The sequence below is a fragment of the Micropterus dolomieu genome, linkage group LG03, assembly GCF_021292245.1.
Source record: "Micropterus dolomieu isolate WLL.071019.BEF.003 ecotype Adirondacks linkage group LG03, ASM2129224v1, whole genome shotgun sequence".
Lineage (NCBI taxonomy): Eukaryota > Metazoa > Chordata > Actinopteri > Centrarchiformes > Centrarchidae > Micropterus > Micropterus dolomieu.
The window spans coordinates 18,591,411-18,611,071 of NC_060152.1; the positions used below are offsets into that span (position 1 = coordinate 18,591,411).

Sequence of the window (19,661 nt, forward strand, 5' to 3'; positions counted from 1 at the left end):
CATAAAACCAAAGACCTAGTGTGATAAAGCAGCCCACCCCCTGGTACACAGCTGGGGCTCAACCCAAGTATGGCATAACAGCAACCCAAGGGGGAAGATAAAATGGATCCCAAGGTGAAATGGATTTATTTACATTAAATTGATGTATGCCCTGTATACCCTGTCCAAAATGGCGCCTGTGCTTGTTGCTAGGCAGAGAGCGCAAGAGTAAAGATGGCGGCAGACAAGTGGCAAACTGGGAAGCGGAGGTCTAATCAGTTGTGATTACAGGGGGGAAGGGTGTGGCAGGGTTCAGTGATTATGGAATATTACCACGGCTTGGTCAGAAAATACGCCGAAAAGCTCACATACTGTATTGGGAGAAATTCACAGTTCAGGTTGCTGCACATACTGAAAATATAGAGGTTTCTTTAAGCGCAAAACAATTTTTGATCATCTCTATTATGTTTTCTGTGGAGAGTTTGACTATTTTTAGAAGTAGAGGAGAAAGGGGCAACAGTTGGGGTTTAGATGATGAACTCTGAGATAGAATTACAGACTTTCTTGAGATTACATCAAATTACACATTGATTAAAGAATTTGATTCAAGCCATTGATAAGGTAGTAATACAAAAGAAGGGGATCTCATACATTTCAGTCATCACATCATTAAAGTATACTGAACAAAGCCAACCCAGTTCAGAAATGCTTCACATTTGAAGTATTTCACAATATCATCCGCTTGATCTATCTAAGACCATACCAAACTACTTACCACAAATCCTTAAATGTCATGAAAATTATTAGCATTATCAACCTGAGTGGTACTGATCACTCATCACGTTTGCTATTTGAAAAAAATCTGATTAAAGCAAGACCTATCCGATATGTACACCACCAAAGCTGGGTTTGGCACTAGTGCGTAACCCCCCCCCCCCACGCAACCCTCAAAGATAAGTGGGTATAGCACTGGTATAATTGATGGATGGATACTTTACGTAATTGAAACTGGTTGTTGTCTTATCAAAAATTGAAATACAAATACTGAAACTTGTGTAGGGTTTTCAGAGAGATTCCTCATGGAAAGCTAAAAATTAACTGCGGTCAAAACTCAAGAGGGATTTGCACCCTCCCATGACTATCATGTGCAACATACACTTTTAACCAGCACAAAGAATGCATAAACAAGTTCATGACAACTCTGCACCATCTTGAGAATAAATATACCGTAAGCACATAAATGTAGGTGCTTTGCAAGTTTCCCTCAGAAATATGAAAGAGGATTAAAACAGTCTAGAGAATTATTATTATTTCTTTTTAACAGTTTTATAAATATAGAAGGATAAAGCAACAAAAATAATACGAGCGGCTTATAGGCATATACCACTTGTTTCTCGTCTTTCAAATATTATCAAAATAACACCAAGAACTAACAAGAATGTATTAATATGGTGCACACAGGAAGTATGTTTGTGGCCATCCAGACAACTGCCCCTTCATCAAACCCTTTCACTGGAATGAAGAACATCCTTCTTACAGCTAGTTAGCTGTCAGATCACTGTAAGCATATATTTCAAAGAATTGTCAAATGAATGCAATTTTGACCTGATTTCCTCTTGATATGTGTGAAGCAAATTAGTATATATAATGGCAGTCATCATCCAAATATTTAATGGTATAAAACGCTGAAATCCATATATACAGATACAAAGTATAAAGCTTTGCTTCTGGCAGTGGAGCAGAAGTTTTTTTTTTCCATTACCTTATTCATCATAATTGTGACCCACCCAACCTCCACAATAATCAGGCAACTGCAGTACTTTCCAGAGCGTGACGAGGACAGACACTCGCTGTGTACATCATCTTTAGCTACACCCCATTAAATGTCCCATTAACTATACTTCAACCTTGTCATTCAGTTTCCAATCACTCTCCTTCTCCTTTTAAGCAGGTAATATTGTTAGAGAGAGGTATAATTTTTGACACAGGAAACAGGGAGTGTAAACTAAGATTAAGCTGCATGACAATAATAACTCACTACAGATGAATTTTGCTCTGCACCAGGATTAGCATTGAAACAGAATTCAAGTTCTGCCGAGAAAAAGAAGAAACAGAAATCTTCTCATCTTATTTCTCTAAAATAATGAGGTGTTTGTCGAAATTTACATTCCAGAAAGTACAAAAAAACAAACAAAACAAAAAAACAAGCAAACATGAACAAATGCTGTAACACTGGAATTTAGGTGAAGTGAAGCAAACATTTTACCAATAGCAGTGTGTGCGTCCAAAAAAAGGAACACTAAAATTTTTATTTTTTTTAGCTTTTTCTCCAACTTTTTCAACTTTAAGGAATTGCAAAATGAAACAGAACATGACATATCTGTCCTCTGAGTGGTACTGTGACTTTACAGTGAAATCCAGCAGATCTATTAATCCAGTGAGGAGCTCCAATTTCTTTGAATGTAAAAGCTGCTATTGAGAAAATTAAGCTTTGTGTTTGTAGTATACTATAAAGATTTGGAAGATAGACTTAGCTATTAGTATTTGGATAATACAATATAGTTAGGCTACATGTGACATGGGGGGGGGGGTGAAAATATAAAATTTGATTAATAAAATAACTCAATTTAGTTAAATTGACTTGTGGAAGCAAAAGGCAAATGGGGACTGCCTCACTGAAAGAAAGAATGCGCATGACCTTGTGGCAAATACACCTGTATCCCCAGAAACGCACGCGTTCAAGGCGCAGTTCAGAAAGCTACAATCTACTTGAAGCGAACGGAAAACCGTTTGTTGTTTGTTGTTTGTTGTTCAGAGTGACCGTCACATTTTAGCCGACTTTGAGCAATTTTTGGGGTAAATTTTAGTTTATCACGTTACAGTTCACTCACAGGCGATGTACTACCTCAACCAATCCAGTTTGTGTTGGTGATCTGGCCAGTATCTGACAACCATAAACACAGAATAGATCTTCTGTAAGTGAGAATACCCTCCTTCCAGGCCTGCAAATATGGGATACTAGAAATTATCAAATAAAAAATAAAAAAAAGTTTGAGTTCAGGATGGAAATGCATTGATTGGGTTTAACCACACACGCCTGATCAAAGAGAATATAGACACTTTAATAAAATATAGAATACATAATTAATTATACAGTAGGCTTATGTACAGTAGAACTGTATGCTAATTAAACGTTTTAATAGTATCACGAACACTGGTTTATGCTCACACTGGTCTTACTTTGCACAGAAATGTGAAATATACATATAATACAAACAGGATTACGAATGTGTAATAAAAAAGGGGGCCAAAAGTGGATCTTAATCAAGGGGAGAGAAAAAGTAAACCTACTGAGCCGCGCAGTATTTTAATTACAGATTTATCATGCTTCAGGCCCATCGTGCTTGTTAGGTCTCAAAATGTAACTTGAGAAATCTTTGATATTTGTTTCATCTTGTGACATACACAAAGACATGAATAATGTTGCTATCTTCCCGACATACATTACACCAAGTTTACATTCAACAAAGATCCCTACACATAGGGCTACATTCAACAAGACGTTTCCTTTTTTCTTTCCAGTAATAGCCTAGAAGTTCAGAAGACACGCGGGAAACATAATTTCCTTTGTAATGTTATTTTGTCTCACTTAAGATAGATATATTTAATAATTATGCAACACAGCGAAACAATTAGGCATATACACTTTGTCAAAGTTCGTATAACCCACAGTGGCCAGACTCACCCAAACAGGCCTCACGACAACAAATAGGCTATACCTGGCCACATTTCGCAATGCAAGATTTCAATACGATGACTCAGGACGTGTCACAAAATATCTGATACAACATTCACAAAAATACAGAGTAACAGAGATACAGCTGTAGGTTTAGGCTCTAACATGAAAAATAGGCCCAAGAAATTGTAAGTCCTCAACAGGAGCTCAGAGAGATGGGATGTTATTACATTGCTTTGGTGGGAAGGAGTCCACGCCGCTGTGGCATGTGTACCATCCATTGACAATACTTTTCTGAAAGGGAGAAGTGGAGGGGAAAGTCCTTGAGCTCTGGGCAAAAGTGTGACCTGTCTGGCTGCAGGGGTACTGGGAGGACTGGGACCTGTAGCTGCCTCTCTGAAGCAACAAAGGGTCCAAGAGGGGCTGTGACCTGTGAGTGGAGTAGTCCAAACTGCTGTCAAACGTGTGATGGAAACGTGACCTCGGAGTCGACTCGTCTCGACTCTCTGGGGACATGGGGACATCTTGAGCTGAGCTGGGGGGATGAGGGGGGCTGATCTGGGCTCCATCCGGGATTCGGGTTGACCTGGCCTCCACAATGTGACCCCCGTCACCAGAACGCGCGTCACCGCTTTTGGCGTCGTGGGCCTTGTTGCAGTGGAGCTTCATATGCTTTCGCAGGGAGCTTGGGTGGGTGTAACACTTGTCGCAGCCTCTGACCTTGCACATGTAGGGTTTATCGCTGGAGTGCACGTGAGAATGTTTCTTTCTGTCGCTGCTGTTCGCAAACCTCCGGTTGCAGCCCTCGAACTCACATTTAAAAGGTTTTTCACCTAAACGTGCAAAGAGAGAAATGACGGCGGGTTACGAATATGCTTACAGGCCCGTGCATGCTCACCTTGGCCATCTATGCTAATACTGATTTAGCCTAAGTCAATTGAGTGCATTCCATAAAACCATGTTATATGAAAAGTTACCCTACAAACCAAAAATGCACATCTAGGCTTCACTCCACACTGTGGATGTGAAATGACAAATCTGATCTTCAGCTTTCAATCAGTGACTCTGCAAATACAGAGCCGCTTCAGGCCATTGCAGCCATGATTATAAATGTTTACAAATACCCCATTTGTATAGTCTAATAAATTGTTACTAATGCGCAAAACTTTCTATGAACTACTTGCTGAGACTCTGGTGCAGTCCTGGTCGCAACAAGTGAGACAGTGTATCTGCGGACCAAATCAACAAGGCTGGAGTTAAACATGCTTTGGATTATGATGAATCTGCGACAGCAAATACAAAGATTTGTTTAAATGGAGTTATTATGCATAGAATGACTTATGGCTATTAAAATGCTAATTGATGTTCTAGCACAAAATTGCCTACAGCTGCGCACTGTCCATCCTGCACACACAGTGATGTAACGGACCATCAGGAAGAACTGGCCTCTGAACTATTAAATAAACTTTAATAGTTTCGGTGAAATTATCATTTTGTAGGCCTGCATCTTAATGGATTTCTGCCTTTAGGAATAAAAAAAAAACACATAAATTCACAACACACTACGCATGTGCGGTTATGTAATAAGGAAAGTCATAAGCGGCCCTTTTCTGTCTCTATTCTCTTTGCTTTCATTAGTAAAACAATTTACACCAGAAGTAAAAGGGGGCGCATAATAACTTGTTTTTTTTCTGAGGGCCATTCAATTCATTCGTTAAATATAATTTTAATTTAAAATCCCACATGTCAGTATAATAAGACCTTGTGAGATTACGTTGCTACTACAATAACCTGGTGTGTGTGAAAATAAGAATAAAATAAGATTGCACAGTAAATTCTTTATAAAGAAGATATTAGATTCTGTGATCTTATCAGCGGCATAGAAGGAAATGCCCCAAGAAAGTCACCTTTTTAAAATGAAATGCATTTTATCAGATTATTTCACAGTGCTGCCTGAAAAGTAACAGGCCTATCAAAGTGACTGAAATTAAACGAGATTGAGGCCATAAATAAATCATCTTTTTGAAATGTGACTCATTTTTTATATTGATAATTATTAGCTTTTGCTGACTGAGGTCATCTGCTCACTCACCTTTTTATTTCGTACTACATCACTGTGTGATGTGCCCTGCTAGTGTTCCTGAGCACAGAGTCCCTGGGAGGCAGAGACAGCGTAAGGGCTACGTCACAGCTCTCCGGTGTCCCGGCATTTATTTAATAATTTCACTGAATGAAGTGGGAGAGGCACCCATACCACTAGGCCTGCAGACTACTCATTTGTAACTGGCTTACTACTACTACTCGTATGTGGTTCCTGCATGCTTTTGTCGAGCAAAACAAGAAGCAAGGACAGAAGCTCTGCTGCATCACACATTGCAAACAATTTGGCCTAAACAACAACAAGCACCATATAAAAATAATATTCATCATCATAATTGTGCTAGTGATAATAATAAAATAATAATACCACTAATTATAATACATGTAGCCTAATAATAATGTGACAGAATTAGCAAAAGTCCTTAATCAGTTCAGACAGAAACACTGCAAAACTGACACATAATAATTAGTTTTTCAAGTTGAAAATAATGACCACATAAAAAATGTATACAATTTAATCAAAACGTGTTTATTATTATTAATATTATTATTATTATTATTATTATTATTATTATTATTATTAAAATTGTGTGTTTTCGTATGATACTACTTTCGTACTAACCTGTGTGAGTCCTTTTGTGGATCTTAAGATTTTCTGATCTTGCAAAAACTTTCTCACAGCCGTGAAAGGGGCAGGGAAAGGGCTTTTCCCCTGTGTGGACTCTGACGTGGTTCACCAGCTTGTATTTGGCTTTGAAAGGCTTCCTGTCTCTCGGACAATTCTCCCAGTGACAAACATATTCAGAGTGTTCTGGTCCTCCGACATGCTCCACTGTCACATGGGTGACAAGTTCATACATGGTCCCGAAGGCTCTGGAGCAAGGCAGCTTCCCAGCCCCCTCTTGGCCGTCACTCCACTTGCACACCAGCTCATGCTTCACTGTTTGTCTGGAGCACCTGAGGAAAGCGTCGCCTCCTCCACGCTGAATTGCCATGTTGAGGGGTTTGTACAGACCCAGGAATTGTGTGACAAGTTGCTGGCTGTTTCCCTTGGGGCTGATAGTTTGGCCATAATGATGAGTCCGAGTGAGGAGGTCGCCAGGTAGACCCAGCATCATCTGGCTGCCGAGATCTCGAGATGCGTCGGTGGAGGCATGGGCCTGCTCTTGATAACTTGTAAAAAAAGCATGGCTTCTGTTGTCTCTGCAGCCAGGAAAGTCACGATACCTTCCAATCCCGCCATGTTGATTAGCTCTTGATGCCAGTTGATCAGTGACGGGTGGCATGCCGGCTCCAGAAAGATTGGCTCCAATGATAATGCCCCTAGGGCTGTGCTCTAACCGGTGGCTAGGGTATCCAGAGTCTGCAAAATTGGGAACCGAATGGTCAACATATGCACTGGACCTCGTCTCGGGGTAGTCTCGCAAATTGTGCGAGGGGCAGAGTTTTAAGGAACTGCCAGTGGGGTGTCCCATGTGCTCTCCTGCCAAAGGTGGCAGCACCACGCTGGGTTCAGTATTGCTCTCCCCGGGGTTGACGCAAGAGAGAGGGCAGCCACTAAACCTCGAAAGGCTTGTCATGTTTTGTTGTGAGTTTGGCTACGAGTTTGCAAAATCAACCAGTTCAGCACTCAGGATACACCTAGAAATTCAGTTTCCATTTTCCTTGTTTGTATATCATCTGCATGTGAAATTCTTGGCCGTGAACTTCGCAGGAGTAGGAACCAGACTCAATTTCGTTAAAGTTGGTGTGAGTCCCATGCCGCTCACTTTGCCCTCTTGATTTGTGGCAATAACCGTGGTAGTAAAAATGCTTCGAAACAGGCCATGGTGCAATATAAAAGCACAGCAGGCAAACCTGCTTTTAAAAAGGGAGCTTTGGGATTGGTTGGAATGCGGTGTGATTGACAGGCACTGGGTTTGTTTTAAAAGGGACACGCAGGCGTTCACTGCACGACTCCGTTTTCAAATATCGCACAGAAAAAGCTTTGAAATGTGCCGCGATACTTGCAAATATTGCTGCCTCTTTAACTTCAGGCGCCTTCTTATAAGACCCCTTCTCTAAATCTCCACATAAGAAAAATGTTAAGGTTAATAAGTATTACTAATCAGAAGATAGAAGTCAAGTGATTCAACGCAGACATGAGCAAAACCTAACACAATCACAGTCTATTTGCCGTCCTTTATTTCACTGGAAATCTTGCCAAAGCAAATGTCCCACTCCTGCCCTGCAAGAATAATAGAGAGACTGGCCATTGCGTGTCCAGGCCAATTATTGTCAAAACTTGCATGTGGAGTGCCACATTTGAAAACAGTGAAAGTTTCAAGAAACTCATTCTTACGATTAAATCAGTTATTAGAAATTATTTAAAACACTAATAATGCCTTTTTGCGTCATTTGCCTGTATGACCACACGTTTATAGAGCAATGTTTTTTATGCAATATACCTATTACTAAGCTTTCATAAAGATACGAGTATCTTGGCGTTGCACTTTTATTTTATTTTATGTTAGGCTACATGCATTTTCTTAAGGGCACGTCCTTAGGCCTACGTGTTGGCCTCATCATGTCCAAAGAAAAATAAAACTTTGATAAAGCAACAAGTAGTTCTACATGAGGCACTGGACCAACAAAATATCCTAATAATCTTATTGGAAAAAACTTATTTCATTCAGACATTTCCCAGCAGTCACTGGAGAATACAACAGAACATGACATTTTACCTTTGAGCCCAGTGTGAACAACTTATGCACACAAACCCTTTCTAATTAAGCTGAAATAAATGAATAATCACAAAGAATACGCCATGCCTCTTGCAGGCTAGCGCAGATGTAAAATTGGTTACATAAAATGTAAATTATGAAACGTGTCAAACAGCAGTGGATAGGCTCCACTGTTCCTGGGATACTCAGATCAACTTTCTTACTTTGGGGTGCTCTGAGGACAGCAGTTTCAAGCTCTCTACTCACCAGTGCAGCACATACTTCTGCACGTGTGCTCGCCTTGGCTTTGATTCTATCAACGCACTTTCCTGTACCTGGACCAGTTTAGCTAAATTCTTTTATCTGTTGCTTTTATTTAAATCTACACGACGTGGCGTGGGTTCCGGACTGTAGCTTAAAGGTTTAAGGTCAAACCCCCTTATTTCCAAAGAGTGTAGCTGTCTGAATTTTCAACTTTTTCTTAAAAAAAACAACAACTTCCTTTTCCACAATGTTATGCTGACGTCACCTGCAGAGACAAAGCAAGGGGCCCACTTGACATTAAATGCCGCAAAATAGTAGACAGCCACAGAATTGGCCTAATTCCGCCATGATTGTAATGGACGCTCATGTTTGTCAACCTTTAACCCAATGCATTTCCGAAAATGATTGAGGGCTGAAGGCATATACACCGAAAGTTTCCAATCTGTCATTCAGAAAGCAAAAAAGACTGACAGATCTGAGCTCTGAGTGATTCCAGGTCCTCATTTGTAGCAAGAAGCCAAAACAAGAAAGCGGACCATCAAGAATAACTGCACTTTTATAATTTAATACAATACGCCGATTCTATGAGGCTGTTTAGGCTTGAGTCCCAGCAAGTGAAGTGTGCGCCTATTTAGGCCTATTTGATAACTGCAGATTATACTTTAATAGGTATTTTGTATAAAGACAGAGCTCATTTAAATGCTCATAGTATCAAAATTTGTTTAAATGTTCACATGGCCCTTAATGTGGTCATAACTTAATTAGAGTTTAGCCTAATAAGCAGTTTTCCATAAATTACAAGTCTATTCGTTTTGCTGCAGTTGGTTATATGTCTGGTAATAAGAACATAATCAACTAAATAAGTAGCCTATAAGATTATATTATTCAATTTATATGGTTAAAATGTGACAAATGTTTAAACAAAATTTTAACTGCCTTTAGGCCAATACATGCAAAATTTGTACCAAAATGATTTATTACTTAGTTGAGAACTTTGTCTTGTTAGAAAAACATATTTACAGTATTAGTAATTTTTTTTAAAATAAGGCTTTTTGGGTAAGCTTTTCCCACAAAGTCAATAAACACACACACACACACACACACACACACACACACACACACATAAATGCATTCATGTTTATCCATAATAAACTATCTGTAAAAGAATCACCAGGTGTTACACTCTGTGTCAATGTAACAGAAGACATTGAAAAAAATGATAAAGTGAGAAGAATGAGGAGCACAAAAATATTATATCAAGTATCCAAATGTGAGTTTGCGCGGGTGGAAGCCAGACACAAAGTTACTGCATGTTCATATATGGGGTACAAAAAAGAATGCCCATGTGTGTTTATGCATGTGTATGTGTACTTTTAAACAACTGCATGCATTTGTGTGGAATGTGCAGAGATATTAGAATTGATATGGGATGGCAGTGCACTGTCTTGCCATGGCTTTGTGAAATTTAGAAGAATTAACATGTTTGGGATGAGTCCATTTGCAGACAGATGCTCTAGTACATCACAGCAAGAAGTCAATTAGCCATCCCCGTCAGCCATATGAAGGCAAACACCAAGCACTGTAGCAGTCACTCAAGACCCAACTGACCATATAATCTATGAAATATGGAAGATCTGGGCTATATACAAGTATAAACCTGTGTTGAATAACAAGAAGCAAATACAGAATGATAAAACTTTTCTGAGACTGTGTTTCCTCAATGACAAACAAAAAACAAAGACATACACAGCACAAACACATTCCCGATAACAATGCAATGCAGTCAAGCATTACACATTGACAAATTACAAATTATAAGACAACTGTCATTCATCATGTAAAGCCCTAGTATCTATGCAGACAAAATCTATGTCATTTTCAGCTGCTATATTTGCACAGAATTGTAAAATAACATTTGATATTAGCTACATGTATTTGGAAAAAAACAGCGCATAATGTAAAGAATTGTTTTGCAAAAACTATAAGCAAAGGATGCAAATTCTGAATGCATAAACAATAGGCCTATTCTAAAACAAGTGTGAGGCAAAATGGTAACCTGAGCCTTTCCTTGCAGCTTGGCTCTGCAGAATGAACGAGAACTGGGAAAGGTGTCATGTAGAATCCAAAGCAGCTTACAGAACATTCATTTTCTTATTAAATCAAGGCACAGACATAGTCTGAGAGTTGGGATATGCCACAGCAAAAACCTTCAAGTTCACTCAGTGCAATATCCCTTTCAGCAAAACAGTGAAATTACAGTATCATTCATTTAACTGCGCCGTTGGAATACACTGACCATTTTCTGTCTGTTTAAAATGTAAATGAGGAAAACACATTCACATACAGAGATATTTGATAAGTAATACTGGGCTATGGTTTTTCCATTGTTTTACGGAGATGCCAGTTTCACTTTTGTCTGGTCACTATTGAGTTAACTTCAAGTCCTGAAACTTGTCTATAACACAAGTGGACTGAGCCAGCCAAGCATAGTGTAGGCTACAGGCCAGACAAAGTGGACTACAAAAAATACTCAACTTTGCTGTTAGAAAAAAATCCAGAAAATTGAGCTGTCATTGGCCAATTTGTTTAACTAGGTCATTTTTCAAATGATGCACTGAAATAACCTGACTCTAACACATCTAGTTAGAATAAATGTATATGTGAGTTTTTTACCATTTAGGCTGATGGTTATGTTCTGCTCTTTTCAACAGCATGGGCCTACTGTCACAGAGGTATGCACACTACAATACTGTGATATTTTAAGGTAACGCGCATGCTCAGTTAGAAGAAGATTATGTTATAACCAATGGGCTATCCCAACACCCAATGAGGTGTTCCCAGCAGAGAAAACTAAATCATCAAATTATAGACTGTCCTGCAGAATATCCTGCAATAATTTAGCACGTTGCATTAGGTCTGCGTTTATTAGATTTTAAAATGTGTCAGCCATTTGAACCACAGAAAACACAAGCTTACACCAGCCATGGATGCATAACCATCTAATCTTTTTATGCAACTGAAATTAACATCTCTAATGATTAAAATAAATATGCAGAATCCTGTGATTGCAAAACTAGAAAATGTAATGAAATTAAATAGATTTGTCAAAAAAAAAAAATGAGGTGAAAATTTCACTGACCTGAGGGAGGCATGCTGGAAGAGCGGTGTGAAATATTTTGGGGAAAAATGGCTGGTGTGAGTGAAACAAACGGTTAACAAAAGTGCAGCTTTATAAGAGCTCTTTAAAGCTGCCTTTCCCCCTCTTTTAAAGTTCCCCTATTTTCTATTGGTCCAGTAAAAATATGATTAATGTGCCGCTGCCTGCTCCTTTCAGGCACGAAAATGTAGATTAAAAAATAAAACAGGAAATAAAAATAACAAAAAATCACCCATTGCAATCCTGACTCTCTTTCTCTTTGTTTTTGATGCTGGGGAAAAACATAATTTCAAAATACGCGTTTGAAGCCATCAATAGTCAAATTCCACATTTGTAGAATGAATTAAATAATAGAATATTCAATTAACACCAGTATACCAGAAGGGATCTGCAGTAGTTTTAAATTTAACTCGCAAGCAACAGTTGCTTTACATTAGGTCTAGTTGATGACAGCTCCCCCTTTTCTCAGCAAGAGCTCAGTGCCTACGCTGCTGCTCTGTCGCTCACAACATTTGTGACTCATCTAAACCATGTTACTTAATTATTTCATAGTGATAATGTGGCTGCAAATACACGGCACATAACCTTAAGGCGTATGGAGCCTTCACGTTTCAACAAGCCAATAAAATATGGAAAGAATACAGGAAAACTTAACAGGACGCTTGTCACTTGTGAAAGTTCACAAAGGTCGCCATAAATCTCATACTGCAGAACCGCAAAGGCAAACTCTGTTAACCGTGTGTATGTGTGTGTGTGTGTGTGTGTGCGTGCGTGCGTGTGTGCGCGTGCTTGTAGTTCACTGTGTGTGTACGTTACGACCGTGCACGCGCATGCTGTGTGAGAAGATGAGTGTGTGAGAGTGAAGGGGGGAGTAATGTGAGAGGCTATGCCTTCGTGGTGAGGGGGGGGGGGCAGCAGCTTACGGAGGAAAAAGAGATGAAGTGAATCTCATTCGTCGTTTTGCTTCAAGTTGTTGAGGTTATGTACAAAAAGCCGATGTGTTGTGCTAATGTGCACGACGGTCATAAAAACAGAGGTATGCAGGTCCTTGAAACAATTAAATTACCGTATGAGAAACAGGCCCAAGCACTGAGCAGGCTATGTTCACTTCAAGAAAACTATATCCCATGCAACCTCCACAGGCTAAATATAATAAACTGATTTACACACTTCCACAGTACACACAGGCCTAGCTCATGGCCCCTCTCACACAGGAAAGACGACGGATAAGTAAGAAAACTCACCTTTTCAATCTATAACTCTTTCTCGAGGAAAATTTCTGGAGTGAATGTGGTAGGATGAGGGCGAAAGCAGAATGAAGGACTGATTTGAATTTTTTTTTTTTTTTGTCCAGATCCCCTAAAATAAAGAATGTGAGCTCCTTCCTGGGACAGATTGAGGGGGAAAGGATGTGAAAGGCTTGGAGTTAAAAAGCGCCGCTTGAAGCACTCACAGCGCGTCTCTGAACTTGATCAGATTTTATGTGTCCTGCAGCGAGTCAGCGGCAGCCCTGTGAAACTTGCTCAATGGCACGAATTTTTGGCTGAGCGAAAAAATCTCAGGATATTACAATTACTGCCATCTTTCTTTCTGTCTTTTATTCCTCCGTCTTACACCCTATAGAGCTTTTGCAAGAAAAAAAAAAATACTCCCTCCCCTTTCAAGCGGCTTCAAGAAAGCCACAGTTTGGAACTGTGCCAAGTACATTCAAGTTTTCAGTTAATAAGAGCAAAACTAGTCACATGAAAGAGAAGAATAACAGATAAGTCAGTGATATATAAACTATCATAGATATATAGATAGACAGACAGATAGATAGATAGATGGATAGATAGATATTTCAAATAGGCACTAATGAAAGTTAAACTTGCCATCAAAATGTATTGAAAAGTTTTTTTTACCCACTAAATATGACAAACCAAATACAGTTTGTTACAGAATAACCTGCTTAATATTGTTGTTATTGTAATATTGTTCTTTATCTATTGTTCTGTATCTTTAAAATAAGTGGTCCACTAAAGGTTTGAACGGAATCTGTTTTTTAAAACCCTGCAGTAGGTAGAATATTCGAGTCTGCACTATTATATATATACATTTTTTAATAGAACTGTTTGGGAGTTTCTTGAGGAGTAGAAATCACGTAAGAAATGCCTTACACACAACCCATACAGGATCTGCGCTAGAGTGCTCCGTTATACCTGCAAAATAATGCCTGTGCGAGCCAATCAAATGAAACCAATTGAGACGACCTGCCATCTTCAATACCAAACTGTGCCAATCACCAGAAATCTAGCCAATTAACACCCTCCTTCGCAGTCACGTGTCAGAGGGGTAACTGCGCGCCGATTGGCTGTCGTAGCACTGCCTCCCGAGTTCATTTATGTTCTGGGAGTGAGTGATTGACTTTATCAGTCCAAGGACATCATCCGCCTGGAAAGGGGGGGAAGTTTGATCCTCTTTCTCACGGAACGTGGTCATCGGGAGTTTTTTTCTCCCTACTCTTTACGCATAGGACTTTCCCCCGTTTTGGCTTGGTGTGTTTTTATGTTAGGGCTTTTCGCTAAACGTGGTAAATCTCGGCGCAGTGTCTGCAGCTTGCGCGCTCCGCTAAACTGGATTTTAATTTTCTTTTTCCTACCCGTCTCCTAAGTTTGCTTCAAGCTCATGACTATGCTTCTTGATAGCGGTCCGCAATTTGCATCGTTAGGAGTGGGGGGTTTCGGGACACCGCGGCATCACGAAATCGGGAACAGAGACCCGGGTCTGGGACTGAATCCCTTCACCGATTCCTCCCACTCCGCAGCTTTCAAAATCAGCCCCGTGGCTCACGATATCGCCTCCAGCCAGACATCAGCTTTCACCCCGCAAGCCACTGGATATGCAGCTGCGCTGGGGCACACTCATGGCGGGCAGGTGGGCTCGTACGGTGGAGGAGCGTTCAATTCAACACGGGACTTTCTCTTCCGGAACCGGAGTGTTGGAGAGTCCACAGCGCCGAGCGCCCAGCATGGGATCTTTGCAGCTTCGGCAGGAAGCCTCCACGGTCCGCCCGGGATCACCGATAACCCCGGACATCTGTTGTTTCCAGGACTTCACGACCAGGGGGTGAGCCACACTTCACCGAGCGGACATGTAGTTAACAGCCAAATGCATCTTGGCTTACGCGGGGACATTTTCGGAAGACCTGATCCGTATCGTCCGGTCGCAAGCCCTCGGACGGACCCCTACGGGGCTCAACTCCACAACTACAGCCACCCTATCAACATGAACATGGGGATGAATGTGCCGACACACCACGGTCCGGGGGCCTTCTTTAGATACATGAGGCAGCCGATTAAACAAGAATTATCCTGCAAGTGGATAGACGAGAACCAGATGAACAGACCCAAAAAGACTTGCGATAGGACTTTCAGCACCATGCACGAGATGGTCACTCATGTGTCCATGGAGCACGTCGGCGGCCCCGAGCAGAGCAACCACATCTGCTACTGGGAGGACTGCCCGAGAGAAGGGAAATCTTTTAAGGCCAAGTACAAACTCGTCAACCACATCCGTGTGCACACGGGCGAGAAACCGTTCCCATGCCCATTCCCCGGATGTGGGAAAATATTCGCCAGGTCGGAAAATTTGAAAATCCACAAAAGAACACATACAGGTGGGCACAAACAATATCAAGGCATGGTTTGCATAAAATAACATTTAAGAAGTGAGGCTACTCTGAATAGCAATGGTGTGTGTTAGTATTTCAGTTTTTGTTATTTACAGGGACCAGTTGAAAACTTAATTAGTTGAACAATTCCCAAATTGTTAGTAGTCCTACAGTCTTTTCCTGAAATATTTATAAATACACTGATACAGAATGTGGGCTGAATAATTCAGAAAATGTGGTTCTGATCAGCAACTCTGTGTGTTAACCCTCATCCATACTTGTAGCGTGTACCATGCTAAGAAGTTGTGTGTGATATAAACACAGATACTTTGCTCGTCAAAGTTTAGATGTAGTAGCTGCATTCGGCTATTTAGGCAAACCTAGGGCTCATGTGCTTTCTCAGCGTGCTATACAATTGCAATGAATCAGTTTCTGGCTGTGTTTATAATTCTCGCCCTTGGTGAGCTATCTCGTAGTGCAGTATGCCCTGTTGATTCAGTGTTTACTATATAAGAGACGCACAGAGCAGGTCAGTAGTAGCATGAAGGAGCAGGCCTCTTGAATAAATAAAGCCTGACAGAGCAGTGTGTAGTAGTGGAGCTGTATCCATGTCGTCTCGAAAATGTAGGTTACTGTTATATAATAGGCTGCAGACCATTTACATCTCCGGGCTTTGAGTTTACAGGTGGTGTAACAATGGGGGTTTGTGCTTGTACTGGGGAAATTCACGGTGCGTGTGTTTGTGTATTTAATCCTGCAGGTGAGAAGCCGTTTAAGTGTGAATTTGATGGCTGTGACAGACGCTTCGCCAACAGCAGCGACAGGAAAAAGCACATGCATGTGCACACATCAGACAAGCCATACATCTGCAAAGTGTGCGACAAGTCATATACACACCCCAGCTCTCTCAGGAAACACATGAAGGTAATTAATGTCTTCATTACTCCTTAAACACATTAAACACACACACTCCACCCCCACCCACCACCCTCTCCTCCTCTGCCACAGACAGGGACTATCACAACTTCAGGCATTACTTAAGATGCTATTAGTGTCACACCGCAAAGTATTTAAATGTCATACAGTCTATTAGTGACACTTTAACTCTCTTGTTTAGCTAAACAATTGACATATAGTTGTGAATTTTTCACTCGTATGTCATTCATTTTATGCTAGATTCACAACTGCCTTTTTGCCTTGTTTATAAAAAAAAAAACAGTTTTATAGAAAAATGTTTATTGTCTCTCTTTATTAACATTTTTTTAAATCACATGCATAAAAACTACATTTTAAGACACGCATGAATGGTGCATTAATGTGGATTTTTTTGCAGTGTGGAAGTTGCCATGTCTGTTTCAAGTTTGCTGTTAAAGTTGCTCTATAGTTAATCCGCATTTAAACTCAACATACTCCTACCAAGCCACTTTAAATTACATGCATATTATACAAGTCTCAGCCACTCATCGCTCACGTCGTGCTGTCTTTTGCAGGTACATGAGTCTCAAGGATCTGAATCGTCTCCAGCAGCAAGCTCTGGATACGAGTCGTCCACACCGCCAGTGCTGGTCTCAGCCAACACAGAAGACCCGACAAAAACACCGCCGTTAGCCGTACAAAACACGTCTGGCCACAGCGAAGGACTGGCACCAAACTTTAATGAATGGTACGTTTGAAGTTAAAAGACCAAACCATCTCTCAATGTGGACCACAGGGATGAGGATACATGAGGATAAAAACCTTGAAAACTATTCCTGCTCACTTTATACACACACACACACAGACACACACACACACACACACACACACACGTACACAAATGGGATTGGGACGACAACAACAACAGGAGATGAGAGCAAAAGCCAGCACCAAGCAGGCCACGTCCGTTCTCAGGATCAGAAATTTGACTTTTATTCCGCAGATTTGAGGAAATCAAATAAATCACGGATAAATAAACGTAATACTTTCTCAGTATAAATACATGTTTTTTTATCTTTTATTTTACAGATTTCAGAAAAAAATTGTTTTATTTTTCATTTTATGTATTTTCTCAAATTTTTATTTAAAAAAAAGAATAAAAAGGAAGATTATTTCACGCTGTTTTATATGACGGTGACGCCTATTGTCGCCTCTTCAATTGATTGTTGGAACTTCAAACAGTCTTAAGAAACGTGCCAAAGTCTTTGTCATGAACTTGAACACAGAAAAAAATCCTAAATAAATATTATACTCGTGAATGTATTTCCTTGTTTGATGGGGTCGAATCTATTGTCAACGTCCGTTTTCAGGTGGAGAAATGTGGTATTAGGTTACGATTGTTACCGTTGAATATAACGTTGCCTTTTGTTAATACCGTTGTAAATACATATCCATGATGCCATATTTATCAATTTGTAATTTAATTATGGGTATAAGTTCTGAAACTTAAATGATATTTATGGAAATGTTTTCTAACAAGAACTGTACAGTTTTGGTCATAACCAGCTTAACATTGAACAAATGATAAACTCTAAAGCTCCAACATCACGATTGTATCCTTCTGTTTTCTTTTCAACCAATAGGCCTACATGTGTCTTATTTGGATCAAAGAAATCATCTATATGAATATTATGGATTTGTCTATATATAATGCAGATATTTCCGTCACTTTTATTTTCTTTATGAGACCATTGACATGTAAATCATTGACTTTGTAGAACTGAGTTCAGTTGAGCTGAGAAGCTATAAAACGGTTCTGTTATCTTTATTTTTGGTTAAATCTAAACCTTTTTTGTGTATTTTACTTTTATAGAATCAGAAATAGATGTCAATTCGTAGCATAAACTCAGTATTGGAAAAAAAAAAAAAAAAGAAGAAACCCATCAGCCTATTGCACTCCTATACAGGTCTTAGATGAGTGTGCGAAGTTCATGATTTCCAAATCAAAGTGACAGCATTTTGAGTATTTCAAATTCGGGTCAAGCACCCAAATATATGCGCCAGTATGGCAATCTTTATAGTTCCAGCAATGTCTTTGTGCAAGTATGTTTAAATGTGTGCATCGGCAACAATGGAACTGTCACAACACAGTATCTTCAAAAATAAAAAAAAGTTTTTTGTCTGTCAGCTTGCATTGTTTTAAATGTAATTCTGTGAAACTAAGCGTGTTACTTGTTGTGGTGTTGCATATAGAGCAGTTTGATTACACATTTGCTTGTTTTGTGTGAATAACTTGTCAAGATGACATTTTTTTGTGTTTAGCAAAATTTAGTGGAAGGAATTCTAGATCTATGTGGGTTGGGGGAGAATACGTTCAGTGGCAAAAAGAGTTACAGCATTGCATTGTAACCTATTCTCAAGAATTAAATATTATGCATACACAAAGTATATTGTACTCATATGAGAACAATTTCAGACCACCAGCACTACTTTTAAAATAAAATGTAAAAACGGTACCTCGTGACAGTGATATATGAAATAAGTTTATTTAAATAATTTAAGGAATATATGTTTTATATGCTATTTTCTATACCTTAATTTAAAAGAAGTACTTTTTTCTTATAACCGCCACCTTTTTGCCCCATGTCCGGAGATAAGAAAAATATCTGATGTATAAACACAGCTAGAATGTGATGTTGTAACACTTTCTGGGCGAAATGGGTCACACTCCAAGTTATTCCTGAAGAGCAAAAATGTTTTACTGATGAACTGTGTCACTGTGCCACATTGAGGCAACCCATGTTACAACAGCAGGCCTATGCGTTAGCCTATTTAGCTACCAGAGGCAAAGGTTCCTTGTACTTTTTAGGCTACTGTATGTTGGTTGATTTGTTTTACCAACTATTTATGAAGAAATGTGAACGGAAATTTTGACTGAAATTAAAAAAAACATTATGAAAAGCGACTTTCAGACTGCGACATTGATTATTATCACCTTGTTGTTCTGCTCCCTGCATATTAAAGCATATAGCCGACACTGTTTGCCATGCTGTTTGTATCAGACTAGTAGGAGTCACTTGAACTTGACACTGATTAAGGCGCCATCTTAGTATCTTGGCGGTGTGTGTGTGTGTATGGTGGTAGTAGTGGTGGGGGTGG

The 19,661-nt window shown here is 39.7% G+C and overlaps 2 protein-coding genes across 2 annotated transcripts; one reads left to right on the top strand and one right to left on the bottom strand.

The window, feature by feature from the left end:
• Window positions 1-3,922: 3,922 nt before the first annotated feature.
• zic6 (zic family member 6) lies at window positions 3,923-7,395 on the bottom strand. The gene is made up of 2 exons (XM_046044900.1): window positions 6,438-7,395; window positions 3,923-4,548 (listed from the first exon to the last, which is right to left on the bottom strand). The coding sequence occupies exons 1-2, from the start codon at window positions 7,393-7,395 to the stop codon at window positions 3,923-3,925; spliced, it is 1,584 nt and encodes a 527-aa protein (XP_045900856.1).
• A 6,965-nt stretch (window positions 7,396-14,360) lies between these two features.
• Window positions 14,361-18,110, top strand: zic3 (zic family member 3 heterotaxy 1 (odd-paired homolog, Drosophila)). Its single transcript, XM_046044901.1, has 3 exons — window positions 14,361-15,593; window positions 16,348-16,511; window positions 17,078-18,110. Exons 1-3 carry the CDS (start codon window positions 14,603-14,605, stop codon window positions 17,258-17,260), a joined length of 1,338 nt encoding a protein of 445 aa, XP_045900857.1. The 5' UTR covers window positions 14,361-14,602; the 3' UTR covers window positions 17,261-18,110.
• Window positions 18,111-19,661: the final 1,551 nt, after the last annotated feature.

Bases quoted from the DNA above. Each gene is read 5' to 3' on its own strand.
- zic6 (XM_046044900.1), bottom strand. From the start codon at position 7,395: ATGACAAGCCTTTCGAGGTTTAGTGGCTGCCCTCTCTCTTGCGTCAAC. The intron at 4,549-6,437 runs GTTAGTACGAAA...TTGCACGTTTAG, and splicing joins CCACAAAAGGACTCACACAG to GTGAAAAACCTTTTAAATGT.
- zic3 (XM_046044901.1), top strand. From the start codon at position 14,603: ATGACTATGCTTCTTGATAGCGGTCCGCAATTTGCATCGTTAGGAGTG. The intron at 15,594-16,347 runs GTGGGCACAAAC...TTAATCCTGCAG, and splicing joins CCACAAAAGAACACATACAG to GTGAGAAGCCGTTTAAGTGT. The intron at 16,512-17,077 runs GTAATTAATGTC...TGTCTTTTGCAG, and splicing joins CTCTCAGGAAACACATGAAG to GTACATGAGTCTCAAGGATC.